The 20200-nt window shown below is 36.2% G+C and overlaps 1 protein-coding gene across 3 annotated transcripts; it reads right to left on the bottom strand.

Annotated features, from left to right (window-relative positions):
* Positions 1-711: 711 nt before the first annotated feature.
* LOC133307410 (long chain acyl-CoA synthetase 9, chloroplastic-like) lies at positions 712-17580 on the bottom strand. Of its 3 annotated transcripts, XM_061507929.1 has the most exons (12): positions 17428-17580; positions 16870-17315; positions 16673-16753; positions 15112-15375; positions 14766-14897; positions 14467-14640; positions 14107-14336; positions 6636-6753; positions 5073-5204; positions 2463-2597; positions 2194-2400; positions 712-1087 (listed from the first exon to the last, which is right to left on the bottom strand). In XM_061507929.1, the coding sequence occupies exons 2-12, from the start codon at positions 17311-17313 to the stop codon at positions 923-925; spliced, it is 2082 nt and encodes a 693-aa protein (XP_061363913.1). In that variant the 5' UTR covers positions 17314-17315; positions 17428-17580; the 3' UTR covers positions 712-922. The 3 variants fall into 3 exon arrangements, with proteins under 3 accessions (XP_061363913.1, XP_061363921.1, XP_061363906.1); XM_061507937.1 differs by having other exon boundaries at positions 14467-14618; positions 14744-14897; positions 16870-17580; XM_061507922.1 differs by having other exon boundaries at positions 16870-17580.
* Positions 17581-20200: the final 2620 nt, after the last annotated feature.

The following is a 20200-nucleotide window of genomic DNA, read 5'->3' as shown; positions in this document are numbered from 1 at the left end:
TAACTCAATGAGGTATTTATACAAGTGTTCTCACGTGAGAATTACAAACAGAACCCAATAGAAAGTTAACAACTTCTAACAACCGAGGCCAACTGAATTAACTATACAACAACAAAATGACTAATACTTAATTTGCTTTTACCCACAAAGCATTTTCAATGAGACTCAGAATCCTACACTACAGGTAAAAACTGCCCACATAGTTTTAGTTTGGCTATTGAGCCATATATAGCTAAAATGACTCTGATTGGTGAAAAAAAAATAGTAAATACCACTTGTCCATAGAAAAATCAATACACATCAATTCATTCTGAAAAATTAGCAAACTAATTCTGAGTAACAGCATTTTTATCGTAAAAAAAAGTAACATTTGATGTTATGCAAATATATAATCAAAAATATAAATTCAATCTTTGTAACTAGATTTTAAAACCCACATTTAAGTAGATCATATATTCTTACGCTTTTCCTGCTACAACTTAACGACTAAAACTGTTTTAGTCCGTCGAAAACGCATTTAGTTCCATCCATTCTGTTTGGGAGAAGTACGGAACAAATTGACACCCGAAGGGCAGGGACAACACTGGATTTTGTCCAGAACTTTGGAACAAGGGTAGCAATTAGCAAAAAAATAAAAAATTGTAATTATGAGAAGATAAATTTATGATAATTGATGGAGCATAATAAAAAGGTTCAACAAAGGTCACCACCATGCACGTAAATTCAAGCTATTAAACATTTTGGCCTGTTTCTCCTAATGAGCTTCACTACACATGATAAATGTAATTTTCAAATGAAAAAAATAATTAAAAAAAAAAAATATAGAGCTGCAGTGAGAGCTCTGCTTGGAAAAAAAAATATAAGTTTGGTAGTCTAAAAGGCATATAACTATTTGGAAAAAAATTTAGTTTGGTCTAGTCTATTAGGCATATAACTTTGAGAGCTCTTCTTGGAAAGTCTTTCTGATGACATCTCTCTTGATCTTAAGAGCTGCAGTGACTAGGCCAGACTCAGGAGTCCATGGGTCAGGAAGCAATTTAATTTTTGCAGGAATCTCAAATTTTTGCAAACGAGCCTTCTTTGCTCCCTGCAAATGTTTTGATAAATTATAATAATAAAAAAAGGAATAATATTACATCATTTGCAACAAGAAAAACAGTCAAGACGTTGCAGGTTGTACTTCCTAGAGTTCATTGAGATGTCAGTTTAAAGAGTACATACTAGAGATAAAAAATTTTAGCCCAAAATAAAAAAGAACCAACACAGAACTAAACGAAGCATCCTTCATTATTGTGTTACGTTATATTGCGGGGCACAAAATAGCATGCCTTGATTAGCTAGAAATGAGCTTTACAACTAAATGTAGGCCCCGTTTATTAGGGGTCTTCACTAGCATGCAATCTTATCTTATCTCCTTCACTTTACTAAAAAATATTTTCTTTTATTTAGGGAGCTATTGTGTTGACATATTAGACATAACTAAATTAGTATTAGATTTTTTAGTCAGTGACTCAGTAATGAAGAATAATATACTGATTGTCTGATTGAAATATCAGTCTCGTTGTCAAAATAAACAAGACAATTTCAATACTTAAAGGTGGATACTTTATTACCTTTTCATGGGGAAAAAAGCTTTACAAGACATTGAACCAAACTTATCATATTCACATGCAAAAGGTCTTCTTCCCTTCTCCCACTCCATGTATGTCATGAAATTGTGTTCAGTATCCACCATATTAAGGTTACGCTCGTTTAAGTAAACAATGGAAATAAGGAGGGGAGAAAAAAAAATTGGGACCAAAACGTTTTGATTTTCAATCATTATTGCTTGGTAGATGGTTAAAAATTACTTTCAACATTGTTTCATAATTCATACAATAGAAGTGGCCAAAATTTGTGGGGTGGATTCAAATGAGTTGAACTCTGCTTTCAATCATCCAACATTTTGTTGTACAAAGCAAATATGAAATCATTTTCATTCCAATTTTTCCACCTCCCCATTTTCCAACTGCTCAAACAATCATATTCTGGGACAATTTTAAGATGAAATACTGGTTTCAACCTCAAAAGTTTAGTTAACCTTAATTTAGATTTTACTTTATACTTAGACAAATGTACCTTCTAAAAGCTGAAAATTTTAATTCGAAAACAAGATGACTAAGTTGTAAAAGGAATTTGATACAAAAGGCATACCTTAACAAGTGATGCATGCACCTCCTTCCCAGTTTCTTCTTTCCTGCAAAGTTCTGAAAGATCAGAATAAGAAATTCCTTGCTTTGAAGCCCATTCCTCCAATGCGGGACGAGAAACCACCACAAGTGCCACACAGTAACTATGAAAAGGATCAGCATGCAACATAATATTGTCCACGAAGGGGCTTACAAGGAGAGCTGCCTCAACCTGTATTTAAATAATGTCATTAACCATTGAGAATGGTTCATTCCATAAACCAACAGTCATACCTTTCCCAAGGAGACATATTCTCCATGCTGCAGTTTAACTATGTCCTTTTTCCGATCAATGATCTCAAGGCAACCATCTGTATGAAATCTCCCTACGTCACCAGTGTAGAACCATCTCATTCCTCTTTCATCAACCTTTACAACAAAAGATACAATTTAGAAAACAAGACCAGCAAATCAGAAATTTCAATAACAGTAAACAGAACTATAAAGGACCAACTCATCTAAAAGCTTCAGCTTTTATGTGAAGGCTCATGACTGATTTTATATCTAACACGCTTCCTCAGTTCTCACGAAAGAGGCATTTGGACTTAAAATATGAATAATGCGTAGATCCATCTATCTTGTGTTGCAATTTGATTTTTATTTTGAAGAATGGAGGCGGTTGGGTCGAACTCCTAACCACTTAATTGTAATAGTCTTTGATACTATGTCAAGGACTCACTCTCCTAAAAGTTTAAACTGTTATATCAAGATTCATAAATGATTTTATATCTAAAAAGAACTATTACACCAACAGTATAATAACCCTAATTTGTAAAATGCCTAATTGCATTGGATTAATTATTTAATCATGCATAATTTAGATTAATTAAGAGAGAGGCTTAAATAAAAGAATTAGATTAAATATTAATCATGCACATTGTAGATAAAATAAGTGGAATACTTAGTTCAATCAATATAGAGTGTGTTTAAGTAGAAAACACCATTTTACGTGAGTTAGTGGGTTTAAGTGAAGGAAATGGGCTTTTATGCCAAAGGCCCTGTCAGCCACTTCTCGCTGGGGAGGGAGCTGTCCGACGAGCGTGGAATTGCTCGCTGGAGCGAGGAGCACGAAAGTTTGAAAACACTCACTTAAGTCACTCTCTCTCCTCACCAAATCATTTGCTCTTTACTGCAACCCGAGGAAGAGGCCATTAATGAGCATTTAGGACCTTCAAAAACCTAGTTTCCTCTACACACAATGGAATCAAGTGAGGTTGGAAGCAAAAGTGAATAGATTATCACCATTAACAAAACCCATAGCTTAGCATCCATTGTGGACGCTTGTGGGTGGAGATTTTGGCTTGGAAAAGTAGCGAAAATCTTGAAGTTTCAGGAGCTTGAGGTGTTGGAAGACATTCCTGGTGCCATTGTGTAGCCATTTGTGGTAAGCATTCCTAACCTCTTTGTGTTTTGAGTTAAAATGCAAAAATTAGGGTTTTATGGCAATGTGAGTAGGTTGGCTATATTGGAGTAGGATTGAGGCTTTGGGTATGTTGGAAAATATGCTTAGGATGAGATTTAATCGGTGGAAATGTGATTAGAAAACTGCTTGAATAATCTTCCTAGTTTTCCATAAATTGCATGCCTATGTGTTGGAGTTGCTTGTGTCTCAAGGAACACAAATGGATTGTATTGATGGTGTACTTGGTATTTCTAGGATCGGGACAAGTGGTCAAGATCTAAGAGGCCAAACACCAATTGAATCCATGGATTTGGATGTTGAAACTTGATTGAAATCAAGTGTATGTGAGTTCCTAATATCATTGTGATTTCGTGATGGAATTGCCTATGTTGATATGGATGTAGATGTATGTTCATATATATTGCAATTTGATTGATTGTAAACTCACCTTATGGTTAGGTGTTTTGGTCATTGAATTGTTTGGTTATTGCTTTGAGAATAAAGGTTGTGGTGAGGGACTTTGGGGCTTGGAGCAAGCATTGGTGGAGAGATTTACATGTAAGCTTTAGGGTTTTATCCTTTGTGATTTATCCCTTGATTGTTCCACCAAGACCGGTGGATTTTGGCTTATATGGTTGTGCAATAGATTGAAATATTGTGTGATGCTTGTTGGTTTATATGGTACATAACTTGTAAATCAAGTAAAGATAAGATAAATGTCTTAAATTATGAGGATGGATGGGATGTAAGTGCATCCTAGTTTGTTGGGCTAGAGGTTGTAATTCCATGTATATTAAGTACCCAAGAGGTGTGCGCAATGTGTAAGGAATGAGCCATGAAACAATAAGGATATATCCAAATTATGGCTCTGCTCGTTGGCGCGCTCGCTCCAGCGAGGAGGCCAGCAAGCTAAATAAATTGGAGACTGAAGCTAACTTAAAGCAGGGGACTCCTCACTCTCGCTCCAACAAGGGAGGCTGTGAGAAAACAGAGCACCTAGGCAGTAGTTGCTACCTCGGGTTTTGATTTGCTCGCTTGAGCGAGCTGAGCAATGTGCTCGCTTTAGCGAGCTTCTCAGTTATTTGAAAAAGGAAAATAAGGTTGTGAGGCTTATGGGAACCCCATAGAAATGTCTAATAGGACTAGTGTGATATTATTAAGCAAGAATTAATTATTCTACAATGTCGCTGAGTTACAATTACCGTTTCGGTTTATTTTATATATGGTAATTATTATTAATGGAACATATAACGTTTAAAAAGAAAAAGTCTAGTCGTATTTTTAATTGAACTGTTATGATTGTAACTACGATTAATATCATACGTAATGATAACATCGGAGTACTACGGGGTGTTACAAACAGCAATTAATCAGAAATGATATCTTATCCCAAGCCGCCTTTTTCCCCACAATAAAAAGAAAAAAAGAACATGTAGTCATACCTTGTAAGATTCTTTTGTCTTTTCTTCATTTTTGAAGTATCCAAGAGTAACATTTGGACCACCAATTACAATTTCACCACGAGGCATCGGTGAGTCATTAGTTGAATATCCACCTTCAGGCCAGTCAACTAGCTGAGCAAAGAATACCAAATGCTGGCATAAGAAACATTCTTTTGAACGCAGAAAGAGAAAGTAAACCACCATTATAACATAGTCATAGCAGAATTCATGACTAAAAGCCTCTCTTACATCGCACTATGATACAAGAAAGCAAGATAACAACAATGATTTCCTACCAAGCAAGAATTCTGAAGGTTCATGAAGATGATAGATGTCTAACCATTTCTATTGACTTTTTCAGTTTCAACATCTAGAAAGATTTCAAAACACACTTGTAATAGGAAGCATAAATAACTAACAAATTGGAAGCTTAGTAGTAGATTAATAGTGATTATTGGTACATAAAAAAATGTAAAAAATAAAATCATCCTTTATACTAAGAATATTTTTGGATGTGCATAAAAGAAAATTTTCCATATTGAGAGAGCCTGATAAATTTTAAAAATGCCGGGAAGTTGGGCTTAACACACTTTTGTAATTTTTGCTGAAGATGATATGATATAGCAAATACAGGACAATTAACATCCAAGTAAATGGTCCAATTATTAATTTATTTGTATTGTTGTTGATCCAATTGCTCTATGGCCCTTCTCATGGTGAGTGCAATAGGATTTCAGGTTGAGATTGTATAGCTATGCTATGTTATTGTCTCAGTCATTTTATTATTATTATTATTATTAGGGTTCGTTTTTTCTGTAGTGAATGCAGATAAGTTATCTGCATTTAGCCTAAAACGATGTCATTTTGGAGCAGAAATCAAGGTGTTTTGTAATTATAATTTATTTCAAGATTGAAAGTCTTTATCATTATAATTTTTTAGTGAATGTAGATAACTTATCTATATTCACTGTAGAAACATTAAAGCCTTATTATTATTATTATTATTTGTCTCATTTTGGAGGATATCTTATCCTCAGTTCTTATACTTCTCTCTCTCTCTCTTATCTCCTAAAAAACATCTTACATGGTTGAGTCAATTCTTTGGGTTGTACAAAGTCACTTGTGTATCCCAAATAGGTTGAGACTAATGATCACGATATGGAGAGAATTATATGTGTCAGTTGAAAATGGCCCAAACTAATAGAAATAAGAATAAATTTTGGTTATGCATGAGAATGTACATAACAAAGTAATAATAAATAAATTTAGGGATCTGAACTATAGATGCCTAGTTCAAATCCCTAAATTCAAAATAGATGCCTAGTTAACAGAATATCTCAAGTAGGAAATACACATTAATTGTGCTTAACATGTGCAATGATATAAACTGCAAGGAGTAACTGCTCCAAATCTACTTGAGTGTCATATTGCATTAAACACCAGTATAAAATGAAACCCATATAAATTTCAAAATAAAGAAGAAAAAAAAGTAACATGTATTTTTGTAAAATAGTCCTTGAAGTTAAAATGTACGAAGGTGAATTAAATTTGATCAATTACTACCTTAATATATGAGCAAGGAAGAGGAGGTCCAACACGGCCAACAGATGAATCGTCAAAATCAGAGAATGTCCCACCAGCACAAGTCTCTGTGAGACCATATCCTTGACCTATTGGAGCGCTGAAAATGACAACCAAATATAAATGTGACAGAAAAAGAGAATACAGGAAAGCTGAAAAGCAAAAAAGAAAAGAAGTACATGAGTAGAGCTAGTGGCCCAGTAATATTTCCTTTAGCAGAGACCATTCGAGAGTGAATGAACCATTTCCTTTAGAGGGCCAATTTACCCGTAACAAATTAATAGAAGTAGGGTGATACTTAAAGTGTTAAATTGTTTGTATTGAATTCAGTTAATTCTGTATAGTTAGGGAATAGGGAGGTTACATTTGTAACAGAACATAGCTAGATATGGAATATTCCAGAGTATGGCTTTCAGCCTTATATATATTGTATGACTCCTGTAATTCATGACTCATCAATATGATAAAGATTCAATTCCTCATCTTTTTTTTTTATTTTCTCTCAAATTTTCTTTCCTTTTCTCTTACTTTTCATCTCTTTGATGGTATTAGAGCTCCATTCTTGGGGCCTGATACATCACTTTCTCACCAACTATGGCTTCTGCTCCAGCAAATACCACAGATACAGCTTGGACACCTTCTGTAGATCCAAAAACACCTCTAATCTTTAATACTCAGCTTTCAGTCAAATTAAATAGCAAAAATTTTCTGCTTTGGAAACAATTCATAGAACCTCCTTTAATTTCACATCAACTAGAGCGATTCTTGATAAATCTGAAGATTCCATTACATTTGCCTATCTGAAGAAGATAGTCTTGCTGAAAATGTCAATCCTGTGTTTGTCAAATGGGAGAGAATTGACAAGATGTTTCTCCCCTGACTTCAATCTACCATCAGGCTTAGGACAAGATACATCGCTATTTCAGCTATGTGACCAAGGCCAAGGAAAGCCAAATGAGATCTGATCTCTGAAACATCAAAAAGGGGGGTAGAAGCATAGAGGAATTCCTTTCTCAAATCAAGGCTCTGGTTGATACCCTCACAGTAATGTTTCTTATAAACAGGTCGCCCACAACAGCCCTCAACTATTGGATGTGCTTGTTATCCATTACTTCGACCCTACAATCAACATAAATTGAGCTTTCATTCCAAGGAGTGTGTTCTAGGGCTATTCTCAACATTGCAAAGGGTACAAGTGTCTTGCTTTAGATGGCAGAATATACATTTCAAAGGATACTGTATTCAATGAACTCAAGTTTCCTTTTCCTTCTTTTTTCCCCTCAAAGACCAAGTCTAATCACACTCCAATGTCTGCATACTCTAACATCATTCTACCCCATCAGCCTTTTTGGCCTCAATCTGTTTTGACATCATCTCACTGTACACAATCCCCTCCATCAGTTCCTAACACTGTTGGACATTCTTCTCAGTCTCAGGCCCTATCACCTTTTAACTCAAGAGTATCTCATCACATATCTTCCTCGGTCAGGAGTATTTCTTCATTGTCTTCTCCCATCTCTCCTTCAACTTCTCACCAAAACTCTCATTCCTCTAACTCATCAGATCAAGTCCAAGGTACTCTTGCATCAGTTTCCCCCTTTATTTCATCACCTTTTGGTCCATCTTGTCCCATATCTCCTTCAATTTCTCACCAAAACTCTAATTCCTATAACTCATCAGGTCAAGTCCAATGTACCCCTGCATCAGTTTCTCCCTCTATTGCCTCCTCACAGTATCACACTTCTTCTGATTTTCCTCTCTCTTCTAGTTCTAAATACTTACCTCCTCCTTCTTTACATATCTCATACACACTATATTAATAGTAGGTTTAAAGATCCACCTCCGTCTATTTTTCTTACACATACTAAACCTACTAATCTCAAAGAGGCTCTTGCTGACCCTCAAAGGCTCAAACCCATGGAGATTGAATTTTCTGCTTTGTAGGCTAATGGAACCTAATCCCTGGTGCAGCTCCCTCCCACCGGCAAGCCGATAGGCTGTAAGTGGATGTTTAAAGCCAAGAAGAATCCAAATGGCACAGTTAATAAATGCAAGGCGAGGCTGGTGACTAAAGGCTTTCATCAATAGCCTGGTTCAAACTTCAATGAAATATTCTCCCCCTTTGTCAAGCCTGTCACAATAAGAATTATTCTCATCAAAGCTATGACCTATGGCTAGTGTCTTGAACAATTGGATGTGAACAATGCATTTCTCAAATGGGGAGCTAGTTGAGGAGGTTTAAATGGCCCGGCCTCTGGGTTTTGAAGCATCTAATAAGTTCCTAATGTGCAAGCTACATAAAGCCATCTATGGCCTCAATCAGGCTCCAAGAGCCTGGTTTGAGAAGTTTGGACAGATGTGATCCTTCTATCTTTATCCTTCAAGTTAATGGTAACTGCACTTATGTCCTAGTGAATCTAGATGACATATTAGTCATTGGGAATAATTTGACTTCATTCACTCTCTTATTACTAGACTAAATTCAGAATTTGCTTTAAGACAGTTGGGGAACTTAGATAATTTTCTTGGAATTGAGGTGAAACACCTTTCCCAAGGGAGGTTCTTACAGTCTCAAGAGTAAATATATCAAGGACCTTCTATCTAAGGCTAGAATGGTTGATGCAAAAGGAATTTGCACTCCTATGCCTAGTGGACGTAAACTAACCAACTTTGGGTGTGTTTTATATACAGGACCCACACTTGTACAAATCAATAGTTAGAGCCTTGTAGTATGCAACTTCACACGGCCAGAAATAGCCTTTAGTGTTGACAAGGTGTGCCAATTTCTAGCCCAACCGATAAAGGAACACTGGAAGATTGCCAAATGGATCTAATATGAATCTTGGGAGAGCTTTACCCCAAAAGCTAGCTTGTAATGAAGGAGAACTCAAAGTCTACATAAACCCTATACCAGAACCTTATGTTTTCGATATAGGACTCCAAGTCTTATACCTTGCAACTAGATTGTAACAACCCACGACGCTCCGCAGCCTCGGCGCCCACGTGGCCTGGCTTAGCGGTGATTTTTATTAGCTCTGGGCAAAAACTGCAATGCCAGCGTCACGAGTCGCACTGCTCGATAGCAACTGGGGGACATGGTGAAAGCTCTGATACCAATTGATACGAACCTGAGGAGAGCCACACTCCAAAAGCTAGCTTGTAAGGTTGGAAAGTCCAAAGTCCGTATAAATCCCACACCAGAACCTTATGTTTTCGATGTGGGACTCCAAGTCCCATACCTTGCAATTAGATTCTAACGGGACCCTCAAGTACCTTAAAGGTACACTAACATATGGATTATTTCTTCATCCAGCTCCAGTCAACCAATCTCTTTCTCCAGTTGCATTTTGTGATGCGGATTGGGGATCTGACCTTGATGACCATAGATCTACTTAGGCTCTTGTTTACTCTTGGGCTCTAATTTGACATTATGGTGGTCAAAGAAACAAACAATGGTAGCCCAGTCTAGCACATAACTGAATGCCAAAGTCTTGCTAGTGCAACCTCTGAAATTTTATGGGTCCAAACTCTCCTCCAAGAGCAAATCAGGACTCCTATTGTCTATTGTGACAACCAGAGTACAGTTTCACTTTCACATAATCATGTCCTTCACTCAAGGACAAAGCATATGGAGTTGGATCTGTTCTTTGTCAAAGAAAAAGAGCTCGGTAAGTCTCTAATGGTCCAGCACAATGATAAGAACCTTAGGATGCACCACCCCAAAAGCTAGCTCAAAGAGTGGGAGTGCCCAAGACCTTATAAACCCCACATTAGTTGCCCATACAACCAATGTGGGACTCCCATACTTATTAATCTCGGATAGCAGCACGTAGCGGCTGACCCTCCATATTGCTATAGCGGGCAGCGCTACAACGCTACTGTGCAAAGTGTACCTAAGTGATACACTAAGTTGTACTCCACAAATATAAAACTTAAAATGTGAAAATGTGACATAAAAAACAAATTTGAAGTATCTCAAACTCAAAAATAATTGATTTCAAATATTAAAATTCAAATCATAAGAAAATTGAAGGAATTAATGTCTCAAATAATGTAACACAACAAAATAAAGTGGCAAAATTAGTCAAAATTCAAACTACCACTTGAGTGAAATGTCAAAATCAAAGAACTTAAGGAACTAATCATAATTGAAATCATGAACATCCAAATCTTCATCTTCACTTTAACTTGTATCTAAGTTGTAAATCTCTTCCTTCTACGATGAGAACACTTTTGCAGAAACTATTGTAGCCACAGTAGCGGTCGCTACATCCGCTACACTTCACCTGACCGTAGCGGCGCGGTCTGTGGCGGCCGGCCACTGCACCGCAACGCAACTCCGCTATAGCGCGCTAAAGCGGGGCTATTTACAAGTATGGGGACTCCAAGTCCCATACCTTGCAAATGGGATCGTAACATTCCACCACGCTCCGCAGCCCCGGCGCCCACGCGGGCTGGCTTTGCGCTAGTCTTTTACTAGCCTCGGGTGAACACTGCAATGCCGGCGTCACCACCCGCGCCGCTCGATTGCAACCGGGAGGCATAGTGGAAGGCTCTGATATCATTTGATAAGAACCTCAAGATGCACCACCCCAAAAGCTAGCTCAAAGAGTGGGAGTGCCCAAAACCTTATAAACCCCACATTAGTTGTCCATACAACCAATGTGGGACTCCAAGTCCCATATCTTGCAAATGGGATCGTAACACACAACCTTGCACAGCTGCAAGTAGCTGATACCCCGATCCTCCCCTAGATTTTGTGAGTTAAGGACAAACTTAATGTGCTGGATTCCTCTCAGTTGGTTCAACCCACCTTGAGTTTGAAGGGGGTGTAATAGAAGTAGTGTGATACTTAAACCATTAAACTGTTTGTATTGAGTTCAGTTAGTTCTGTGTAGTCAAGGAAGTTACATTTGTAACAGAATATAGTTAGATCTGTGTAGTTAAGGAAGTTACATTTGTAACAGAATATAGTTAGATCTGGAATATTCCAGAGTATGGCTTTCAGCCTATATATATTGTACGACTTCCGTAATTCATGACTCATCAATATGATACGGATTCAGTTCCTCATCTCTATTTCCTTTTCTCTCATATTTTCTTTCCTTTGCTCTGACTTTCCATCTCTTTGACAAATAAAGGAGTTCAAATTTCCAAGATAAATAAGCAAACCCACAGAAAGTGAGAATTATTGTTAGTATCAGCTATCAAGCCCAATTGAACCATATTATTCACAGGTCAAAACAGAGATGAGCAGTTTACACATAATGTTGCAAGCTTCCCTATCTTGACTTAACTGACACTGCTAATATGCAACTGTGCAAGTGGAAATATGCTAAAGCAACATCTGGCTTGTGATATTGATTTGGGAACAAAAGAAACAACTTATACTGCCGTCAATTCATCAATAAAAGAACAATCGCTGTAAATTGCTTGTCCTAAGTTCGGTGCTCTAGTGCTTGGTGGTCATGACTCGTGACAGAATAAATAGTTCAAACTTCAAAAAGTTTAATTAGATTCTATTTTTAAGGCTCGTTTAGTAGACAATACAGGATAAGGATGGATAGGATAAGAGTAGAAAATTATAACCTCATATCCTATCCTCTATTTGATGTGCACAAAATACGTAATATAATAAGACAATGTTATCCTATCATGTGTTTTAGGTGAACCATATAGTGATACGATATGATATAAATAGAAAAAAAAAACACTCTTTATAACATAAATTCATAAAAAAAAAAAAACAATTCAAATATATTTCTAAGAGGGAGGATATTCTCACTACCAAATTTTTTCACTCCCAACTTACTACCTTTCTATTTACCATTGAATCAAAGAGAGAGAATGCTAAAAAGTTTTTAAAGAGAGAGAAAATGTTAATCCAATGATGATTAGATAGGTAGTAAGTTGGTAGTGGAAAATTTTGGCAGTGAGAATATCCCTCCTCTATTTCTAAACTGCTTTCTTTTTTTCTCCTCTTATTCATACATTAGTTCTTATTTTGCAATTACTGAAAAATTCTAAAAGTCATAAGTTTAAATAAGATTTATTAAAATACATAAAATAACTAAATAATGGAGGGTTTATACTTACAACCTCTTTTCCTTTACAACCATTTTTCTTATCATTGGATCAAAATCAAATCAACGATTTCAAAATGGCATCAACCGTTGATTATAAAAGTAATTGTAAGAGGTTGTATTAGAAACTACGTCGTTTTATTTTGTTTATTTATTTCCTTATATTAATTGATTCACCTTTAAATGATTATAATTTAGTGGCCGAAGTTATCTCAAGTGACTTAAGAACGATAAGCCCTAAATATATATATTTGCTAAATAAATTCTTAAAAATAACTTTGAAATCGATTTAATATTTATATATGTAACAGGAAAGAAAGCAAGTTTGGAGTAGTGGTAAAGCTACTTATTTGTAACTAAAAGGTCATTGGTTCGAATTTGGGAAACAACCTTTTTGCAAACATACAAGAGTAAGGCTGCGTATAAGGATTGTTCTAACCCCACCCTAGCTAATAAGGTTTAATGGGGAGTGGTTTAGGTATGTAGCACGGCAAAAGTAATTTGAATAACATTAACACGACAAAAACAATTTGAATAGCATCAACACGAAAAAATAATTCACAAGCAATTACAACACAAAATAATACAATTTGGATTGTAATTTGCTTAGTGGATAGAAATAATTATTAATCATCTCAAGCACACTGCGCGCCATATTCAGATAGAGTTAGAGATTTGTTGCTCAATGAAAGTTGATTAATTTTTTTTCAAGAACAAACGTCACGTGGACAGTGACCCCAACTAGTTTGAGATAAAGGTGTTGTTGATATTGATATTAAATAAACGTCACAATGGTGTGGCAAGCCGTGGCAATGGTGTTGGCTAGTGGTAGTGGTGGTTTTGGCTAGTGGTGACAATGATGGTGCTAGCTGGTAGTTGGTGCGGTTGACTTGCACGTTCTCAAGGAAGCTTCAAGGAGGTAGAGGGAGAAGAATTTTCTATCCTATCTAGTTGAATCCTAAACCACCCCCCACCCCCCTTATGATAGCTTATCAAACTGCGGGTAGGATAAATTAAGGCAACAAGATAAGCTTATCATATTATAATGGCTCACCAAACAATGGATAAGAATGGAATATGATAGTTTATCCTATCCTACCTCCACTAAGTCCACTAAACGGAACCTTATGAGATATGGTGGTCTTTTCAGCTCATGGTTATTTTATAAGGATCTCATGGGCCGACATGCAGCAACTGGCAAGTTGGTTTATTGTGAACTTCTGTACTGTTAATGACTTAATGTTATTTTGGTTTCTTTGGGAGAATATTATCCTCTGGCATTATGTTTCACTCCTTTTATTCTCTAATGATATTTCTTCTTTTATTTGCAAAATTAAATAAATAAATAAATAAAAAATGACAATACTGACCCAAGACAAATATTGATGAATCTTTGGGTATCAGCAGAAAGGGGAGCACCACCACACAGTATAAAACGAATGCGACCGCCTAGAATTGCTTGGACCTTTTTAAACACAAGAAAATTCCATAGAGCTTTTTCCAAGCCCCAAGCACCAAACCAACTACCATTCATTGCATGCAACCTCCGAGCATAGGCTAAATCAAACAATTTCTTTGAAAGTCCTCCCTTTGCACTTACCTGCATGATCAGGCTTTAGTCTTGCTACACTAACTAAAACCAAAAGGTTCATTCAACAAGCCAGTAACACACGCACATTGATGTATAATATGTAGGTAGATATTATTTAATTGCATTACAAATCAAATACCTTCTTGAGCACTCCATCTCGTACACGATCAAGTATTGCTGGTACAGCTGCCATCACAGTTGGCATCAATGCAGTTGCGTCTCCCTGTTTTCCCTTTTTTATCTTGTTTGATGTATCAGTTAGAGTCAAAGGAGATCCATATCCTATACAACCTCCAACAGCTGCAATTAAATTCTAAAACAAGTAGTTGAGTTTGTCAGTACATGCAAGATAGGAGATCAGAGGAAATAAAATGCAAACAAAATGCCCTATAAACTAAAATATTTATCCAATTCACTCGCCGAAGTAGATACCCATACCTCAGCTACTAATTCAAGGATATGAGCCATTGGTAAGAACGCTAAATATGTATCCTTTGGCCCAAGGTTAGGAACTATTGTCATTACAGCAGAGACTGTTGCTAAGACATTGCCATGTGTCATCATCACACCCTGTGCAAAAGAAAGAAATTCAAGAAATAGTATAACAAAAAAGAAATAAAGGAGAAAAAAGGATCACGAAAAAGAATGTAAAAAAAATTGTGAGGTAAAAGAAAGTAAAAAAAATTATGGTCTCATTTAGACAAGTATTTAGTAAAGTCAACCCATTGAAGGGATAGAAAAAGTTGACATTAGAAGAACTACATGTCTCGAAGATGCTCCTAACCTTAGGCAATCCTGTACTTCCACTTGTGTACATTATAACTGCAACATCTGCTGAAAGGGGTAAATCAGCCTCAACAGGATTTTCTCTACCAAGTCTCTCGACATCAGCAAAGGAGGTGACTGTCCAGCCATGCTGAGCAGACAAGGCATCAGATGGGATATCATCATCAATGCATATTACACGTTTCAGTGAGTCAAGCTGTCCACTAATATGTACAAGTAATCTCAATTCTTTGCGCCCACATATCACAGTCGTAACCTCTGTCTGGCACAGATTTTAAAAAGTGAGGTTACGCAAAAAGAAAAAAGAAAAGAGCACAGAAACCAAAATGATGGTGAAGAAGAATATCAATTCCAGTGAACTATTTTAAAACATAAAATGCAGAAAATAAATCTCAATACTAAGAACTTCAGCTAAATTAAAAACAGTATGAAAAAAGTTGAGCTTTTTACCAATATATAAAATTTAAATACCAGAAATTGTATGTTGAGCAGTTGTGTGATTGTTTACAAATAAGTAAATTATAAATGAAAGCGGAAAAGAAGAGAAATGAGGCTAAGGCCTAAGACTAAAATGAAGAACTTGTCTGTGAGAAATTGGAAAAGAAATAATACCTTAGTTTACTTAAAAGTAACCACCACCACCTGGGTTTTCAGTTTCCATTATTCCTGGTTTCAATAATGAATAATAAAATATTGAGATCTTAAGCATCTAATACTCAAGCTCCCCTCAGCTGGCCTCACATCCCAACTCTCCTTTCCTTCACCTTATCATCTGATTAAGTTTCTTTCCGTTCTTATTTAAAATTATAAAGAATATCTACATTGTTTTGTCTACAAAATTTGTGAACTTTGTATTAATACTGACCTTAAGAGACGTGTGTTATTCATTTAAATTATGCCACATTAAGAGGTGCCAATAACATTTATTTGGCGTGCATGGTTGGAGAGGAACATAAGAAATTTTAAGGAGCAGTCTACGCTTTGACTTTTCTTGTGAGACAGGATTATCTTTGTGGCATCTCTAGTTGATCTGCTGCTACTGCTAGTGTAAAATTTTAGAAAAGCTAAATTTTTAAAGACATTAAAAGAAAATATATAGCTTTAGAATTTTAATTTCATCGTCTTCCTCTTTTTTTCATCATATCATGAGGGTGAGTACGAGAGCAAGCTTAGAGCAACAATATAGTTGCTTCTTGTGACCGGAAATTCACGAATCTAGGAAACGGGCTCTATACAAAAATGCAAGGATAAGACTGCATACAATCGACCCTCAACTCTAGCCTCGCAAGTCGGAGAGCCTTGTAAACAGGGATTAACCCTATAACTATCACAAGGATGAGTATATCTTATTCGATGTTTTGAAGAAATTTGTAGCTTCTTCTCTCTTCTGTTAAATTTTTTCATATCACTATAAAGTGAAACATAAAGAAAAGCTGGCAAAGATCTGATTCTGTTCCTTAACACTAAACCAATGAACTATGTTAGCACAGCCAAGGTAGCAAAATCATATGATATCGCAGTTCTCTGTCTGGAATGAGTGACATAAACAGAGAGCAAACCTCATTGAATGAATGACATAAAGCTTCCTCTCCCAAGGACGGATATATAGTCACAACTGTCACATTTCTCCTGAAGCAACCCTGATCAAACAAAAGTATGAAAAAAATAAATTAAAAAAAAATTATTCTCTTGTCTACAGGATCAAAACTGAAAGAAAAGCAGAAGCTGAGATTGTTTGAAGCAAAAAGACAAACACCTGCAGTGCAATAAACCATTCTTCCCTGGTATCCGCGAAGATAGCTGCACGCTCTTCCCTGAGATGGCCAAGCGCTGCCAAACCAGAGGCGAAACTTGAGACGGATTCAGAAACTTTCCGATAGGTGAGCCATTGATAATCTCCAAGATGAAGCTTCTCGAAGCTTCTTCCGTCCTTGGTGGTCTCAATCTCGCTTGATATGATCTCGCGGGTCCCGAGCAACAACCTCTCCGAGTGCACCCTGCATGCACGCTCAAACAGCTCCGCCAGAGTCGTCACGCCCTCCCACGCCGAACTCAATGGCGAATCGAACCGGTGGTTACTCACCGCATAGCCGGGCTCGCCACCGACGTTCGCCGGCAACCCGCGGCGCTTCCGGTTGTTGGAATTCCGGAACAGGAATATGATGAGAGGAACCAATAAGCCGATAGTGTACGCGTTCATCCCTAACCAAACCAGGTCAATTCAAAGCAACGTGATGTTATTTATAGTGGCGAATCGGAGAAAACGAGGAGGATGTTTGTTTTTTTTTTCAGAATTCAGAAAAACAAGTCATACGGTGCGGTTTTCCGTTTGTGATTGTGATGAACAAAAGTTAAGAACGAAGTTGCATTGGGATCAAAGCAATGTAGGGAAGAAGAAGAAGAAGAAGAAGGAGAAGAAGGGAATCTGAAGAGTGGACATAGAGAGTGTTGTGTTGCTATCACACGGGGGCGGACACACCAAGGAGAATCAGGTTTTGAGCTGAAACTTTTTACGTTTTTTCCTTTTGTCTCTCTCTCTCTTTTGCTAAAACAATATTTTAAGCATCTAACTTTTAGTTTAATTTTTAGAAAAATGTTATATTTATTATTATTTTAATACGCTGGGTTTATGCTTTTTTTCCTTTTAAGATTATATATATTTTTATGTATTTATAAAAGATAAAATTATTTTATATGAAAAATATTAATATCGTAAAAAAATGGGTTTAGATAAGTTATGGAAAGGTAACATGAATTGCTCAACTGTCTTCAAATCATAGGGACATTAACCGTACTATTCCTTTTTTAATATAATATAAGGTTTTTTAAGAGTTACGTGCAGAAAAAGTGATTATGTAATATTATAGAGATTCGTTTTGCGTGTCGTAATTTTTTTTTTTGCTTCAAAAAGAGTGGGCCCCACAAAATGTTGTGTATGTAGGAAATTTTCTTGTGTCATTATGTTAAATGATAAATGCAAACTCCTATAATATATCTGAATGTTACGGAGTCAAAAAAAAAATTGAACCGATACGGTACCATAGTCGTTGAGATAGTCAGCTACTATGGACGGAACACATGTCACTTTCCTAGTGGCTGGAAGGCCTGGTTGTACCAAAGTAGCTGACTACCCGTGACTTTGAGTTGAATGAGTTGCATGTCCCGCTACAGTCACTGAAGACGTCCAGTCCATCATAACTTACTATTTCAGCGACTATGGTGTTATGACAATTTAAAAAGGAAAAAAAAATTGACTCCTAGAATTCAGATATATTATATTAAAAAAGAGAGCGGTATAAAAGAATATTTTTTATTATTTATGGAGGATCGAGATGTATATTGAAAACAAGTTCAGTATATTGGAAAGTGATTGTGGGCCTCAACAAATAATAGGGGTGTCTTGCATGCGGCCCTGAATGCCATGCTCTATTCGCATGCTGCTTTCCATCTCAGAACCAAAAGGGAAGAGTCGGAGCCGTGGACACAGTTGGTTAAGGATTTGGTCCCTACTTCTTAAGGGTGTGGGTTCAAATTCCGCTGGCCGATGTGAGGATTTTGTTGATAGATGATATGTAATCTCTCTCAGAAATCCTCAAAGAGGTTGGGAGGTCTTCCCTGACCCTAGTGGAATACCGATGTCTAACTCCACTTAAACTTTTATTTAAAAAAAAAAAAAAAAGGGAAAGAGTCGGAAGACAGAGAAAGAAAGAATGAGTGATGATGAAAATGGGACCATCCACCCCCACCTGTTCGATTATAACCTGTACAAGTATAACGAATTCAAGGCTTTAAAGATCAACCCATCCTTCTCGTGTCACGACTCTTTATTGTAAAAATAAAAAATCTACATAATTTTAAGGAAATAGTTATATTTACAATAAGTTTACGACTTCTTACAGCTTATTAATTACGTCAGATTATTTGATTAATCAACTATGCACAATCATCTCATAAAATATTGGAAAACACATTTCTCATGTTCGATAAGAAATAAGCTCAACCAATTCAATCCAAAAACTTAAATTGTTAGTGAGACTACATTAATAATTTTATATATCTCAACATCTCATGTCATGATTTTTTAATTTAAGTGCAAAGCTATTTTTTTAATAAATATGGGATTCACCCCTAAATTCTTATACAAAATAAGAAAATCAAACCCATGTAATATTTTACTTCGACAGTTTCCCTTCCTTTCACCATCTCCCTCTGCAGATGATGTTTCTCTTTTCCTCTCTCTGCAAACCGGCTTTCTCCCTAACTCTTTTGTTGTTTCCATTCTTAGTAATGCAAACCACAAGACAACCTCAATCCCTCCGTAAATTAATTCTAAGTATTGTTATACGGTGAAATTATTTCTGAATTATTAGGCTATAATAACCCCTATTGATGTTAACAATATATTTAACTTTTCCGATCTTGGTTCATCTGATAATGGAAAATCAAAAACTGAACCTGGTATGGTATAAAATAGTCTACTATGAAATCGTCAGCAACCCATTATCTTTCTCCGTCTTTCATGAAGCCAAATATTTATTTTCAATTTTAGGGCTCGAATCAAAATTTGCCAAAAAAAGTGACCAAACTTAAGCCTTTGATGTACAATGCGTTCGGCAATTATTGAATTTACTTGCAATTCGTGAAGCAATTTTAATTGCTGAGAATGGTGAGAGAAAGTGAAACTGACAAAAGTTGTGTGAGAAGATTGTTGACTGTTGATTAACCAAAAAATCTAACAGTAATTAGTAGACTCTCTTTTAATTTTAATTAGGAAAAACACTTCTTCTCATGTTACATGAGAAAAGTGTTTTTTATGTTTTAATCCTTCGATTTATATGTAAAAATCTTTTTTATAAAAAAATATGTGTGAAGTCACTATTAGTCGAATCACAACATGAGAAAACACTTTGATGCAATATGAGAAGTGTTTAACTATAGGTGTTTGCAGTCTGAATTAGATCGATTTTGAAGCAAAAATCATCCGATTCAATCTTTCAGTTTGATTTAATCATCATTCGGTTTGATATTTTTTTTAAAATTTGATCCAATCCAATTTTATTCGGTTTAAATTAGATTGGATTGAATCG

The sequence above is a fragment of the Gastrolobium bilobum genome, unplaced genomic scaffold (genome assembly GCF_033153095.1).
Source record: "Gastrolobium bilobum isolate Gb01-03AN ecotype WA unplaced genomic scaffold, APGP_CSIRO_Gbil_v1 utg41344, whole genome shotgun sequence".
In the NCBI taxonomy this organism is placed as follows: domain Eukaryota; kingdom Viridiplantae; phylum Streptophyta; class Magnoliopsida; order Fabales; family Fabaceae; genus Gastrolobium; species Gastrolobium bilobum.
Note: the sequence above shows the minus strand (reverse complement) of the source record. Positions and strands in the feature narration are given on the sequence as shown.

Coding starts and splice junctions, on each gene's coding strand:
- LOC133307410 (XM_061507937.1), bottom strand. CDS start 17,313: ATGAACGCGTACACTATCGGCTTATTGGTTCCTCTCATCATATTCCTG. Junction 15,376..16,672: donor TATGTCATTCATTCAATGAG/GTTTGCTCTCTG, acceptor AATCTGTGCCAG/ACAGAGGTTACGACTGTGAT. Junction 2,401..2,462: donor AATATGTCTCCTTGGGAAAG/GTATGACTGTTG, acceptor ATTTAAATACAG/GTTGAGGCAGCTCTCCTTGT.